Source organism: Monodelphis domestica, chromosome 3, assembly GCF_027887165.1.
Source record: "Monodelphis domestica isolate mMonDom1 chromosome 3, mMonDom1.pri, whole genome shotgun sequence".
In the NCBI taxonomy this organism is placed as follows: Eukaryota; Metazoa; Chordata; class Mammalia; order Didelphimorphia; family Didelphidae; genus Monodelphis; species Monodelphis domestica.
Genome location: NC_077229.1, coordinates 225,221,383 through 225,235,456, shown reverse-complemented (window position 1 = coordinate 225,235,456; position 14,074 = coordinate 225,221,383). Strand labels below are relative to the sequence as shown.

At 34.0% G+C, this 14,074-nt stretch overlaps 1 protein-coding gene across 3 annotated transcripts in view; it reads left to right on the top strand.

Moving 5' to 3' along the window:
• Positions 1-14,074, top strand: part of CTDP1 (CTD phosphatase subunit 1) — a 155,612-nt gene that overhangs the window by 23,760 nt on the left and 117,778 nt on the right. For all 3 annotated transcript variants that reach the window (XM_056823542.1, XM_007487822.3, XM_056823541.1), the window contains exons 2-5: positions 903-986; positions 3,981-4,074; positions 6,895-7,023; positions 9,982-10,132. In XM_056823542.1, the coding sequence (XP_056679520.1) occupies positions 903-986; positions 3,981-4,074; positions 6,895-7,023; positions 9,982-10,132 (458 nt within the window). The remainder of the gene's footprint in view (positions 1-902; positions 987-3,980; positions 4,075-6,894; positions 7,024-9,981; positions 10,133-14,074) is intronic.

Here is a 14,074-nt window from a genome sequence, read left to right as displayed (position 1 = left end):
TCACTTTTGAACCTAGGACCTCTTGTCTCTAAGCCTGACTCACAATCCATTGAGCTACCCAGCTTCCCCTGTTAATGTCTTTTCAAAATGATATTTTTTTAAAAGCTAACATAGATTCTTGAGTGGTGACCCATTTAAGAATTTAATCAAAATTTAAAAAAAGTTTTGGTAACATACATTGAGGTTTGCTGGTTTTAGTTAATAACTTACATTTACCAGTCTGAAGCCTTTAGGTTTCTTATTAGTTTCTGGAGAAAAGTAGTATTTCCTTTTAACTACTAACTATTGTATTATTTGATATTGATATGTGTACCTCCTTACAAAAGGTGTCCCAAAAGTTTCCCAGGGCTTTAAGCTATTAAAGTTTAAAACTGCCCTCAGACACTGGGAATCCATGTAAGTCTATAAATTGCAAAATAATCTTTGGTTTATATTGGTAGGAGTTTTTTCACTAGAAGTTTGCTCTAACAAAATCAAAGGTCCATTCCAAATATCTTTTAAACAAACTAGAAGTAACATTTAATTCTTTGGGGCACAATCTATAAAATTCTTCTCTACTTTAGTAGATTGCAGACAGTTGAGATAACTTGCCTTGCTTTCTGTTGCTGATATGGTACAGATGGCACATTCTAAGAAGAGTATAATAACATAGATAAGCTTATATTTTATAAAACATTCTTTAAACTTTCATAATGTTTCTCTCCACAATGTGTAAGATAGGTAGCATAAATATTATTTCAATTTTACAGATAGGGAAACCGAGATTAGTGACTCAGTCATTGTCAACCAGCTAACATGTCATGGAGCGAGGTAAACCTAGGTCTCTTTAGTCCTAGTCCAGTATGCTTTAGCATGTCCTATTTGTAATTAATTATAATGTTTCATGTCACTTTGTTTTGCAGAGGTGTTCTGGTGAGATTAGAAGGATGTAGCCACCCAGTAGTTATGAAAGGTTTATGTGCTGAATGCGGCCAAGACTTAACACAGTAAGTATAATTGTAGATATAAATAAAATTTGTTTGAAAATAAACTCATTATCATTATAGTAGGGGATAGGGAAGCAACTTATACACTTGGAAGGAGATTATAATAGATATAAAATATAAATACAAGGAATATTTTGGAGGGATAGAAGCTAACTATTAGGATATCAGGAAGTCTTTTGAAGTTTATAAAATGTACCTATCATTTGATCCTGTTGATTATACTACTTGGTGATATCCTAATGAGACCAAAGACAGACTAACGAGTTATAGATAAAATTTCTGTTGTGTAGTATTTAACAAAATATTTTTAGAAGCATATTTTGTGATAGAAAAAAGTGAACAGGAAGTTGGTGCCCATTGATTAGAAAATGACTGAACAATTTGTGATATGTGACTCTAATAGAATATTAGTATGTCATCTAGATATAATATGAAGAATTCAGAGAAAGATTAAGAAAAAAAGGAAATAAGCTGATTAAATGGGTATGAAGAGAATGTACTTGAGTACTATCAAAACAAAAATAAATGAAGTAACAAAAATAAATGAACTTTACTTTTGGTCTTCAATTTAGCATTAAGATTTATCTAATGCTGACTATAAATGTAAGACTTTTTCTGTTTAATTATATTAAAATTGACTTTCACCTTTATTGTTTATTTGAAGGCCCATTAATCTAATTAAGAAAGTAAACTGCTATATGACCTTAAAATTTCTCTGAAGGTGAACATGATGACAGACAGATATAAAAAGCTTTGAATTGTGCCTGCCAAAAGCCTGAGAGGGACACAGTATATCTTGAATTGGCACTTACTTGCCTACCTGTCTTAGGGTCAGGACTGAATGGTAAAATTTTTTTTAAATTTTATACGTAAATAAAAGGTAGACATAGCAAAAAAAATCTATGAGACTGGATATTTTACCATTTGAGTAACATTGGTAAAAAATCTTCACTATCTTCATTTGATCTTTATGTAAACAATTTTAACTGCAAAATAAGTTAAACATAAATAAGAATTTAATTCATATTTAAATGTATGTGGTTAATACTCCTCCTAACCAGTTTTCCTAATATGTTAGAAAAAAATTTTTGATCTTAAACTTATATTTAGAAAATTCTTAATCCCTCACCCACATAGGGGATATACATTTCACCCAGAATTTAGGGAGTAAAGAGAGGGTGATTAGGAGCATCCCATTTTATTTTTTTATATCTATTTTGTTTAGAGCACTTGACTAGATGTTATGTGATGTAATTGTTTCTTGAAGTAGGAACAAAAATGTTTGAATTGAGGTTGGAAAAATGTTAACCTCTTTCCGCATTTCCAACACTAAAATTTTCCTAGAGAATTTGTAACATCATAGAAGGAATAATGCTTGTTCAGATATGGTTGGTAACTATAAAAGGAAAAAGAGAACAACAGAAAATAGAGCATTCGTTTCCTCTTATATAATCAAGGCATTATTTGAAGGGAATGAATGAAGAGAATATCTAGAATAATCAACACCTGTAGCTTTTCCTCAATGTGATCTATTTATTGCTTGATTTCTGTGTTCTGGGCAATCTAGTTTTCCCCTCACCTTACATGTTGTTAGAGTAGTGCTGAGATGGGCTTGAATTTGTAGGAGCACCAAAGGAGAAGTTCAACAACTTTTGATGAAAATTTAGAAGGAAATATGTGTATGATAATATGTATTGATTATAGGTTCATAGATTTAGAGCTGTGATAAAACACTTTGAATTCCTTTCAATACTGGTATTATGAAAATGAGGTAAGCAAAGCAATTTATTTTCAGGCCATTATGATCCCTTGATCATAAACAAATACTGAGAAAAACAAATACTTTGTTTCTAATAAAATGTTGAATTCTGTCACAATGAAATTTCTTTCTGATAAATAGACTTATTTTGGCCTATTCATTTTTTAGTAAAGTGAAAAATTTAGATACTTTCAAAAAATGTATAATGGATTTTTTAAAATTTGTTTTCTCACCACATAACAAAATTATACCTACTCTTGTGTGTTATTAGGAAACATACAGGATGCAGTAGATGTAATTACTAACTAGACAACCATGGATTCTTATTTATAATATTTGTTGTTGCTTATTCGTTTCAGTAGTGTCTACTCTTCACAACCCCATTTGGGGTTTTCTTGGCAAAGATACTGGAGTGGTTTGCCATTTCCTTCTCCAGCTTATTTGACAGATGAGGAACTGAGGCAAACAGGGTTTAGTGATTTGCCGAGGGTCACATAGCTAGTAAGTGTCTGAGACCTGATTTGAACTCAAGAAGTTGAGTCTTCTTGACACCAGGCCAGGCATTTTATCTACACTGCCACCTAGCTGCCCTGAATTATAATATGCTTTTTAAAAAGTAACGAGATAAAAAGAATAATTAACATCAAATTGCTCATTCTTTAAGTAAAACCAAAATAGTTAATATGGTTTAATTCTTCTTCTTTTTTTTTTTGGTAACTACTCTGGTGGAATTCTCATTTAAGATTTGATTTTATATTTTCAGGTTTAATTATTATAGTTTAGTTTTCTTTTTCAAAAACCTTTACCTTCCATGTTAGAATCAAAACTACGTATTGTTTCCAAGACAGAAGAGGGTTGCAGGTTAGGTAATGGGGATTAAGTGACTTGCACTCAGGGTCATGTAGCTAGGATGTATCTGAGGTCATATTTGAACCCAGGACCTCCTGTCTATAGTCCTGGTTCTACATCCACTGAGCCACCGAGCTGCCCCTATAACTTAGTTTTCATTTAGTTGACTGGTTATTTGTTTAACTTTCATTTTTCTGACCTTTAGTCCATTTCAGTAGTTATGTATTTAAAATGATTCTTAAAATATGAAACTCAAAAGTAAATCCTTAAACATGATGGTAACTTTTCATCATGTGTAATGTGCAGCTTTTCTGCATGTAGCTCAGTAGATTTGAAGTGTGCTTTACTGAAACTGGATTTTTTTCCCCCTTTATGTATAAACAAAGGTTACAGAGTAAGAATGGAAAACAGCAAGTGCCATTATCCACAGCAACTGTCTCCATGGTGCACAGTGTGCCAGAACTGATGGTTAGCTCTGAGGTAAGATAGTCACTTGGGGCAAAGATGGAAGATTTTGGAGGATTTTTTAATTTTTTTAAAGAAAAAAAGGGGGGAGGGTTACATGTAAACTGGCATAATTGGGCCTAGAGGTGGGTAAGGGGCATATATAAAATCACCTTTCTTTTATTAAAAATTTTTGCACATTAATGTTAACTGTAAATCTTTTATTTTCTTCCAACCAATTTAATCACATACAAAGCTGGATGGAGGGGTAGATTTTGCTTTCCCGCTTTTTTTTGTTCCCCAGGAGCACTCAATTTTAATGACAGAATTATACTGACATAGTAATAAATGGTTATGTCAAGTTAATTACTGTAGGTATTTAAAATTTTTTTTTCTGTTCTGTATTGAGTGGGAAACAGTACATAATATTATTGCCACATTTGACTTTGTATTAAAAAGGGAGGTTAATTTGTAACATTTGTAACAGAGGGGTTTAGACTTTCAGTATAGAGAGGGGGAAAGAGAGGAGAACCTCCCTTCTCAAAGCAGGGTTCAGGGTAGACAGCCGAGGTTTAAGGTTGGCTCAGAGAGAGGAGAGGAGGTTTGAAGATTTTCCCCCTTCTGCCTTCCCTCCTTAGCTAAAGCTACTCTCTCCAATTCACTCTTGTCCTCCCTCCACTACTCAAGACTAAAGGGTCTCCCCTTGATCTGTTCACTCACACTCAGCTTGGGGAACAGATAACTTTTAATGTCAACTCAATCAGGTAGTACAAAAGGAATAACCGGCAGGGAAGAATGGGAGAAGGAAAGTTGAGAAAGGGAGTCCCTGTCTCTATCTAAACCCTTTCCCCTCCCTCCTCGAGTTTGGGCCTTGGCAGCCTGAGCCCCCTGAGAGAAAATCAGGTTGACTCACCCCTGGGCAACAGGAGCTCTGAGGTAAAGTCTGCTCAGTTTCTCTTCAGAAAGTCCCTTCAATTGGGAAGTGTTGTGGGGGGGAAGATTTCCAGTCACCAGCAGGAAAAGTGGGTAACCCCTCAGGAGAACGTCTTTTCCCATCTTCTGCCTTTGGCTTCTCAAGACCGAGAGCCACCAACTCCTCTACTAGCCAGAGTCTTCTCCTCCTCCAAATTCCAATCTCTTGGGGCCCCTCCCCCATTGAGGTGATCAATTTCATAGCTCTTAGCCTGGCACTTTTTCTTTAGTGCCAGCCTCTGTTACACCTTGTTTTCATGTTACAATAACTATTTCCTCTCCCTTCTTATTTTTGCTTAATTTAAGATCCACTATTGGTTCAACTATAGTTCACAAATAGAACCTGCTTTAGATATTTAAATGTCAAAGAGTAGTGATCTCTTTTAGTTAATATTTCTGATTTATGGAAAGGTACACAGTATCATTTCTGGATTGTCTCAGAAGAATTTTACTAATTCTGAAATGGAGCATTCTTGTTTAACCACTTTATGGAAGTATATTTAATTCTTTCTTGTAGCCATCTTCCAGCATTTTCTACCATTTTCCTTAATAGAAGGGCGTTTGTATGTCAGTGCCTCCCAAAGTATCTGGCATGTAGTAAATTCTTAATAAATACTTGTTAATTGATTGGTTTTGATTACTACTTTGCCCCTCCCCAGTATTATTTGTCCCTCCTCCTCCTTTTAGTTTTAATTTAGGATATGTTAATTAACAATCATAATGAAGCTTTCCAAAACTTTTTAAAAGTGGTATGGGATGTTTTGGGAAAACAAAAAGAAGAGCAAGAGAATTCTGTGCCTTTTGTGATTTTCTCTCTACCAGAGATAATTAAGTGAAGCAATTAGACTAACTATTAAGTTGTTAGCTATTTAATTATTAAAGTATGATTATTCATCTAGCATATTCAAAATAAATAAAATTTCTATCACATTCTTTTGTACAGAAAGGGTTTTCAATACTAAGCATTTTTTTTTAACTCTTAACATCTTTAGGCAAAAGATGTGATGTGATGTGATGTGTGTGTATGTATGTGAGTACTCTTAAGTCTAAATTCAAGCCTAGCATCTTAATACATCAGAAGGAAATGCTATTTATCTCTGATTTTTCTTTCCTTTTCCCATTAGAAAGTAAAAACATACTTTGTATTGTTTTTATTCTCTACAAATTTTATAATTCCAAATTTTTCCGTATTTGATTATATTCTTCCATTTAGTAACTTTCTTTAACACTCTTATGTCCTTGAAAATTATATGGGCAAGAGGGAAAAAAAAGGAATGGGAAAAACAAAGGAGACTACAGGGTTTCATGTCATAGGGAATTTTAGCCTGCTAACAGCATTTGCTCAGTGACAGTATTGTGCCTTTTTCATGTGTCTTTTTCAGAGCTTTGATTGATCTTGCTGAACTCCCTTCATCAGTACAAATTGCTACTCATTGACACCTCATTCTTATGCTCTAAGTATTTTAACAATTCCTGGATTGTCTTTTCTACTAAAAATAGTGCATTTGTTGGAGTAGCTTGTTTTTAAAGAGTACATTTTGCTCAGAGGCATGTAACATTGTCATATGCTAGATATGACTCATTGTACTTTAACTATAATATTTGTGTAAGAAATAAATATTAAGCTCTGTATATATTTTGTACTTAACCATATTTAAAAGTATTAGTAAATACATTTTTTATTAGAAGAGTTGTCATAAAATATGCATTTGCTCCAAGTTATTTTGTAATGGGAAGGCAGACATGGAATTTCTTTTTAAAAATGCTCTCTTTTTTAAAGTATCAGCCAACTTTCTGCTGGTATATTAAAAGGGTTGATTCTCTACTTGATCTGAAACCTCTTAGTTTGCGACTTATTTTGTTATTGTTCTGTTTGTGTTTTAGCAAGCTGAGCAGTTAGGGAGAGAAGACCAGCAGCGGCTGCACCGAAACAGAAAGCTAGTCCTCATGGTCGATTTGGACCAAACATTAATTCATACAACAGAGCAACACTGTCAACAAATGTCAAACAAAGTAAGTTATATGATATATGTAACAAATTCAGTAATTGTAATTTGTTTTATTGAAATGTTTGCCATTTTTTTGGTGAGAATATGACTTTTATATTTTATTCTGTGTTTCCATTTTTTCCTTTATCCCATTTGCAAAACTAATTAGATCCTTTAAATGGTGTAAATACTTTAAAGACAAGAATCGGGTCTGGTTGGATTATAGTGGATGTGTACAAAACCCGTACACTTTAATGTAATAGACTTAGATTAACACTGAATTTTTAATTCAATAACTTGACTGATAGTACTAAAGATAAGAATTCCTCTTGCATTAAAGTTTAGTCAGTTAACACTTTTTTTCATTTCTACCATGTAAAATGTATTCTAGGTATAAATTTAGGATCTTAAGGAGCTCATAGTCTAGTTTAAGAAACAAGATAAGATTCATTTAAGAATATAGCATTATAACAATAAGTGAAAAAAGAAGTCATTGTGAGCTAACTTAGTCAAGGAGAGATTAATAGAGGTAATATTTGATCTGGGCCTTAAAGAAGAGTAAGATTAAGACAGCTTAGAGCAGAGATGTTAAACACCTAGTGCTACATATGACCACATTATTTCCAAGTGCAGCTTAAACCAGATTAAAATGCAATTGTGAAGTATTTAACAAAATAAGTAAAAATATAGTAAAACATAGGTAATATTACATTTTAGTACTAAGTCAATTAGTCCCTTGTAGGGGTACTTATGTACATACTAGTGACCCCCATTTCTATTTGAGTTTGACACCACTGAGTTTAAGGAAGTCATTCTAGGCATGGGAAAGGTATGAAGAAGGTAGAGATGCCCAGTAACTAGTTTAAAGAACCATGAGTATACCTAATCTTGCTGAAGCAGATTCAGCAAAGGAGTAAAGTGATTGAGTTTTGAAGAGGTAGGTAATTTGGTGCCAGAGATCAAAAGTCAGGCCTAATGGTCAGTAATGGGAGCACTTGGCTAGAAATGGTAGAAGTAGATTTTGTCTTGAGATCGAGAAGAGTTTCCTAGTAATGGTTTTTTGAGTAGAATTTTATAATGCTGGTGGTAGTGCTAGAAGTCTTCAAATGAAGACTGAATTAACACTTTTGGGGAACATTGTAGTCAGGGAATTCTAGGAAGTTTATTAAGTGGTATCTATAGCCAATGTTGAGATTGTTATTATGAATTTGGAATTTATCGTTTATCATTGACATTTTTAAGTGGCTTTAACCTGGGGTGGGATGTGTGAAAATGTGTGTTTGAGGGAAAGAAGCATGTTCTTAATTTGTGGTTGCTTAATTCATTCTGCAGAAATAATCAGTTATGTTTTCTATGTTGTGTAGATTTTTTTTTTTAATTAAAGCATTAAAGATGGTTGTAACATTTAGAGGACCCGTGTTTTAATTTGAGACAAATTTAAGAATAAGGAATTATAGGAATATTCATGAAGTTGGTATTAGCCATATTACTGAAAAGTTTCCCAGGAAAATAATGATGTCTCTAATTAAATGATCAACAATGAAACTGCCGTCAGTAGGCAGCAGTAGTTTTGTATATCTGTGTCAGCATGATTACATTTTTAAGGGTTTTAAAAAGTTTTTTAGGGGGTGAAAAGAATCTAGATACAGGAAAGGTTTCTTGATTTCACTCTATTAAGTCTTTATAGACTTTGTAGACCTAGTTTGTAATCATTTAAGTTGGTCTGGGCTGAATTTTGCCCAGTTTCAGATATAAAGAACAAGCTAATGTTATAAGCAGAACTATGGAGAAGAATTCTTAACTTTGGAAAATTATTAATATAGTAAAATTACACAAAAGCATAATGATAATGCTAGCCACAGATAAGGCTTAAACACCTATGAAAGTTGTCCTAGTAGGACCTTTTTCCAGATGCTTTACATTTTTTAAAAAGTTAAAGCTGCATTTCTTTAAAAAATAATTTAAAAATCAAACTTCAGTAAGTTAATCTTCCAAATAAAGTTTACTGAACATAGTTGTATTCTTGGAACTTTTCATCCAAAAGGAAAATGAACTTTATATTTATGTTCAGCCAATACAACTGACAATTATTGTTTTTCAGTAACTTAGTAATTACATTTTTTGCTTTATTCAAATATTGAATGAACCAGGTCTTCCATTTTGAGATAACTACCATATGAAAAAAGGTACTACATTTATATAAAACTTTTCAGGGAACTCGTATATCTGAAGAAAAAGGGGAGAGCTCAAAAGTAGAACAGATTATTAAATGAGATGTATATTTGGCAGATATTTTGGCATGATACCTCTTTACTATTTGAAATGGTTATTTTAAAAGACTCTTAAAGAAGAAAACCTTTCCCTTCTGTCTTGGAACTGATGACAGTATAGGTTCTAAGACTGAAGAATGGTAAGGGCTAGAAAATGGAGGTTAAGCGACTTGCCCAGGGTCACATAGCTATAGAAAGTTTCTAAGACCATATTTGAACTCGGGATCTCCTGGAGTCTTTAGGCCAGTTTCTCTATGCATTGAGCCGCCTAGATGCCCCTATAAAGACTTTTAAACTATATCATGGGCAACTAGTAAATAATAATCAGCACTATAACCAATCATTCACTTAAGAACAAATACAATCAGGGGTAGCTGGGTGGCTCAGTGGATTGAGAGCCAACCTTAGAGATGAGAAGTCCTGGATTCAAAAGTGATGTCAGACACTTCCTAGTTGTGGGCAATTCACTTAACCTCCAGTTCCTTGCCCTTACCACTCTTCTGCCTTAGAACCAATACACAGTATTAATTCTAAGATGAAAGGTAAGGGTTTAAAAACACACAAAAAAACAAAACCAAAGGACAAATAGGATCCAACTCAAGCTACAAGATATCATCCTTAACAATAACTGCCAAGAAAATTTAATGATAAGTTATTATTCTCATTCCTTAAAGTGACTTGTTCTTTCATCAGTTTTTCTTCTTTCCTCCTAGGGTATATTTCATTTTCAATTAGGGAGAGGTGAACCTATGCTGCATACTCGTTTACGTCCTCATTGCAAGGAATTCCTAGAAAAGATTGCCAAACTGTATGAACTGCATGTTTTCACCTTTGGTAGCCGACTTTATGCACATACTATTGCAGGTAAGCAGTTTGATTAAGAAGATGTAATATATTTTGCTTAATTTGATGTAATTGGATAATTATTTTTATAACTAGGACCCTAGGAATTACATCTAGGAAGGACTTGAATGTTTAGTTCAGCCCTCTCATTTTACATACAAGGAAACTGAGGCCTAGGGAGGAAAGACTCACCCAGTGCCACAAGATCAGAGCTGAGATTTTAACTTGGTCTTTGACATGTTTCTTTGAATTATATCATGATATCTCTTGATTTATTATTATTTTTCAAATATTGTTGAGAAAATACCCCGAATGCCAATAGGATCGAGCCAGTTGATCAAAATTAAGGCATTTTTTACCTTTCTTGAACTATGTTGTTTTAATCCTGGTGATAAATAATCAGAGGGGATAAGGAGGTTACAGATCCCTTACTCTATTGTATTATGTTATTTTTAGTTACAGCACTCCATTTCCAATTATATACAAGGTGTTCCAAAAGTCTTTGTAGAGTATTAAACTTAAAGGTGAAGATTACATGAAGACTTTTGGGACAATCTATGTAAGGTAAGGATCAATCTCCAGGTGAAATAGCTATTTTGTTGGTTAAAACAGTTACCACTCACCATATTTTGTCCCAAATGACTACCTTCCTGGTCATTTTGGACTTTTAGGTCATAATCTCTAGTTTATTTACTAATAGTCTTGGCAGAAAAGAAACCTTGAATGTACAAATATGTTTACCCATTTTTTTTTAAACCCTTACCTTCTGTCTTGGAATCAATACTGTGTATTGGCTCTAAGGCAGAATCGTGGTAAGGGCTAGGCAATGGGAGTCAAGTGACTTGCCCAGGGTCACACAGCTGGGAAGTGTCTGAAGCCAGATTTGAACCTAGGACCTCCCATCTCTAGGCCTGACTCTCAATCTACTGAGCTTCCCAGCTGCCCCCACCCATTTTTTTAAAAATTGGAAATAGTTTTAGAACTACACTGAGGGACATTTTGGCAGAGTACCCTTCCCCCTGACTCCCCCCCCTCCTCCCAAACAAGCACTTCAATATCACTTTCTCTGTAAAATAAGTCTGTTTTACTTGATACCAGGCAGGCTATTGGGTCAGTGTGGATACTAAATATTTTATAGTCTCTTGTGATTGATTAGGCAAGTGTAACTATGGGACCCGCAAAATAAATGCTACCTTAGCAGTAGCAGTACTGGCCACTTGATGGCAGTGTTGATCACAGCTGTGATTTATGAGAAAATAATTTTTATTTTTGTTCATTGTATAGAATTAAGGTCAAAGTTAAAGGACATTCATCTATTCCAGAAAGAACATTAAATATATCCTATTTTTAAAGTCTTAAGAAATAGAAGAGACTATACACAGCTCTTGATGTATGCCTTTCCTTATCTAACCTACAATATTATTCTTTTCTGATCAAGGGAAAAAATTAAAATTATCATTCATTGTAGAATTCTAAACAGAACTTTGATTTAGAATTTGTTAATAGTTTTTCTTGCTGAATGATTTAAACTTTAACTTTTGTGAGCTATCTTTTAGTTTTTAAAAAAGACTCAATTTAATTGTTGTGCATAAAAAAATTTTAAATATATTTTAGAGAATTTCAGACCTCTTTATGATTGTTTATTGTAGGCCACATTTTTGTCTTTCTTAAAGCTTTAGGAGGCTGAAATTTAGCTTAGCCATGAGGATATTTATCTTTAAGAGCAAGTGAGTTGCCCAGTGACTAAAATTTTTAAAAGCTACAAGTCTGTATAAAATTAAGAATATTTGCTTAGATATTCAAGTTTTTAGCATTTCAGGAATAAAAGAAATATGGTTCTATATAATATTTTATGGATTCTATATAATATATATTTATTTTATATATTTTATATAATATAATCTTTTAGTCTGAGTCCAACCAGTACTTCAGTAGTAGTGTAATAATTAACATTTTGGTTTGACCAGTTGAATTGCTCATTGGCTATGGGACAGGGAAGGGAAGAGGGAAGGGAATGAATATGAATCATGTAACCATGAGAAAACATTCTCAAATAAGTAAATAATTTTTTTAAAAAGTGTGGTTTGACAAAAATAATAATGGTTAAAAAAAGAATTATTGTGGCCACCATTTATAAAAGCTAAAATTAAAATATGAGTCAGTAGGCTGTTAGTAGCTCATAATAATTTAATTTAATTTAATATAAATATAGTAAAAAGAGGGAAATGTATGAAGGACTTAGAAAATATTTCCTAGTCTACCACCCTGGAGCTCCTATCTGAAGAAATTCAGCTTGCTCCCCAACAAAGTTTCAATATCCATGTGAAGGTCCAATAGCCTCTTCAGTAAGGGTCTCACCAGCATAAGCCTCTTTCTTCAGCTCAAATCACAATGCCAAATCTGTGAAGCACAGAATGCTTCTTCAGCCCAACTCACCAATGTTCGATTGTATCTTCCTAAAGTGCCTCGTAGAATGAATTACAGAAAAAATCTCCTCTTCAGCTGAATTCCTCCTAAAATGCCTCCTCAGAAGTCCTTGTTAAGAGGGTGATTTAGAGGATGGGACTAGATGCATAGGTTTGGATCAGTATCAGAAGATTAAAAGGTTTAGGAAGGCCAACAGAGCCCAGTGTAGGCAGAGCCTGACTTTAAGATGACACTCACAGACCACTCACTAGCAGAGGTGAATGCTGGATTTATTAAACAAGGAAAGGTGAAATGGGAATTTTGGATAACTCTAAAACTAATGTCAATTACTTAAACCTTCCACTCCTTCCCCCCTTTCCCATCTAAATGTCTCTTCAAAGAGCATTTCTTTAGAGTGATTTTTCCTACTCTAATCCTCTCCTCACTGCCTAAAATCCTTATTTTTGGCTAAGCTAAACTAACCCCCACCTTCCACCCCCTCCCTTGACTGATTTTAAGGAAAGGATCTATGTAAGCCTGGTAGGGCCCAGGGAAGGTCCTAGATCCAAAGGGACCCAGGCTTGGTTTCACAATCAGATAATTCGGGATCACCAGGAATTGCAGTAGATAAAACAGATCAGCAAAGTAGCAGGGCAGTAAGACAGGTTAGGAAATTCAGGGTAGTATAGAGTAGTATCAGCCACTAACAAAAAACAGCCTGTCTCTCCAGGTAAAAACCAAAGAAAGAACCCTAAACCTCAGTTAATTGTCAGTCCCTTACTTTCCCTTTTCTAGAATTCTCTCCCTGTTAGTCTCATGCCTTTGCAAACTTACTTTTACCCTCTCTTCCTTATAATACTTTTTATAAGCAGTTTCTCCATGTCACTTCCTGTCTCTCTCCCACTTCACAGGAACCAATCATAGCTTCCCAATTTGCCTAATACTGCCTAGGGCTGGGGAGGCAGTGCTTGTGGTCTTTTAGGGATAGACAAAGGGAATAAAAATTCCCTTTCCCATTCCCCCCTGTGATTCTATTAGGAGAGTACCTTTTGGAAGGTTGGAGTAGTAGGCTGGGTTCTAGAGATAAGATGACAGTGAAATTCTTCCTGCCATCATATTCTTATAGGAGAAACTATGTACATATGTAGCTGTTGATTTTTTTTAAAAAGCACACAAAAAGATTTGAGATAACTGAGGAGGAGCCAGAGGTTAAGAAGGCATTATCATTTGGGGAGGTTAAGAAAACTTATTTCAAAAGTTACTATTTGAGCTGAATCTTGAAGGAAATTGCGAATTAAATTTATAATCAGGTCATTGAACTAACGGAGACACTGGAATTTATTAAAAGAAAGATGACCTTTTTAGACCTGCATTGTAAGAATATCACTTCTGGTATCCATGAATTAGAAGTTACTTGAACCACTTCTAAATATGAGACTATTATAAAGTGTATAGAACCATATACTTTTTATTTTGGAAATGTTGAGAACTTGATAACTAGATCTTTATTCACTTGAAGGTTTATTTAAAGTTTCGCCACTGGGTGGCTCATTGCTC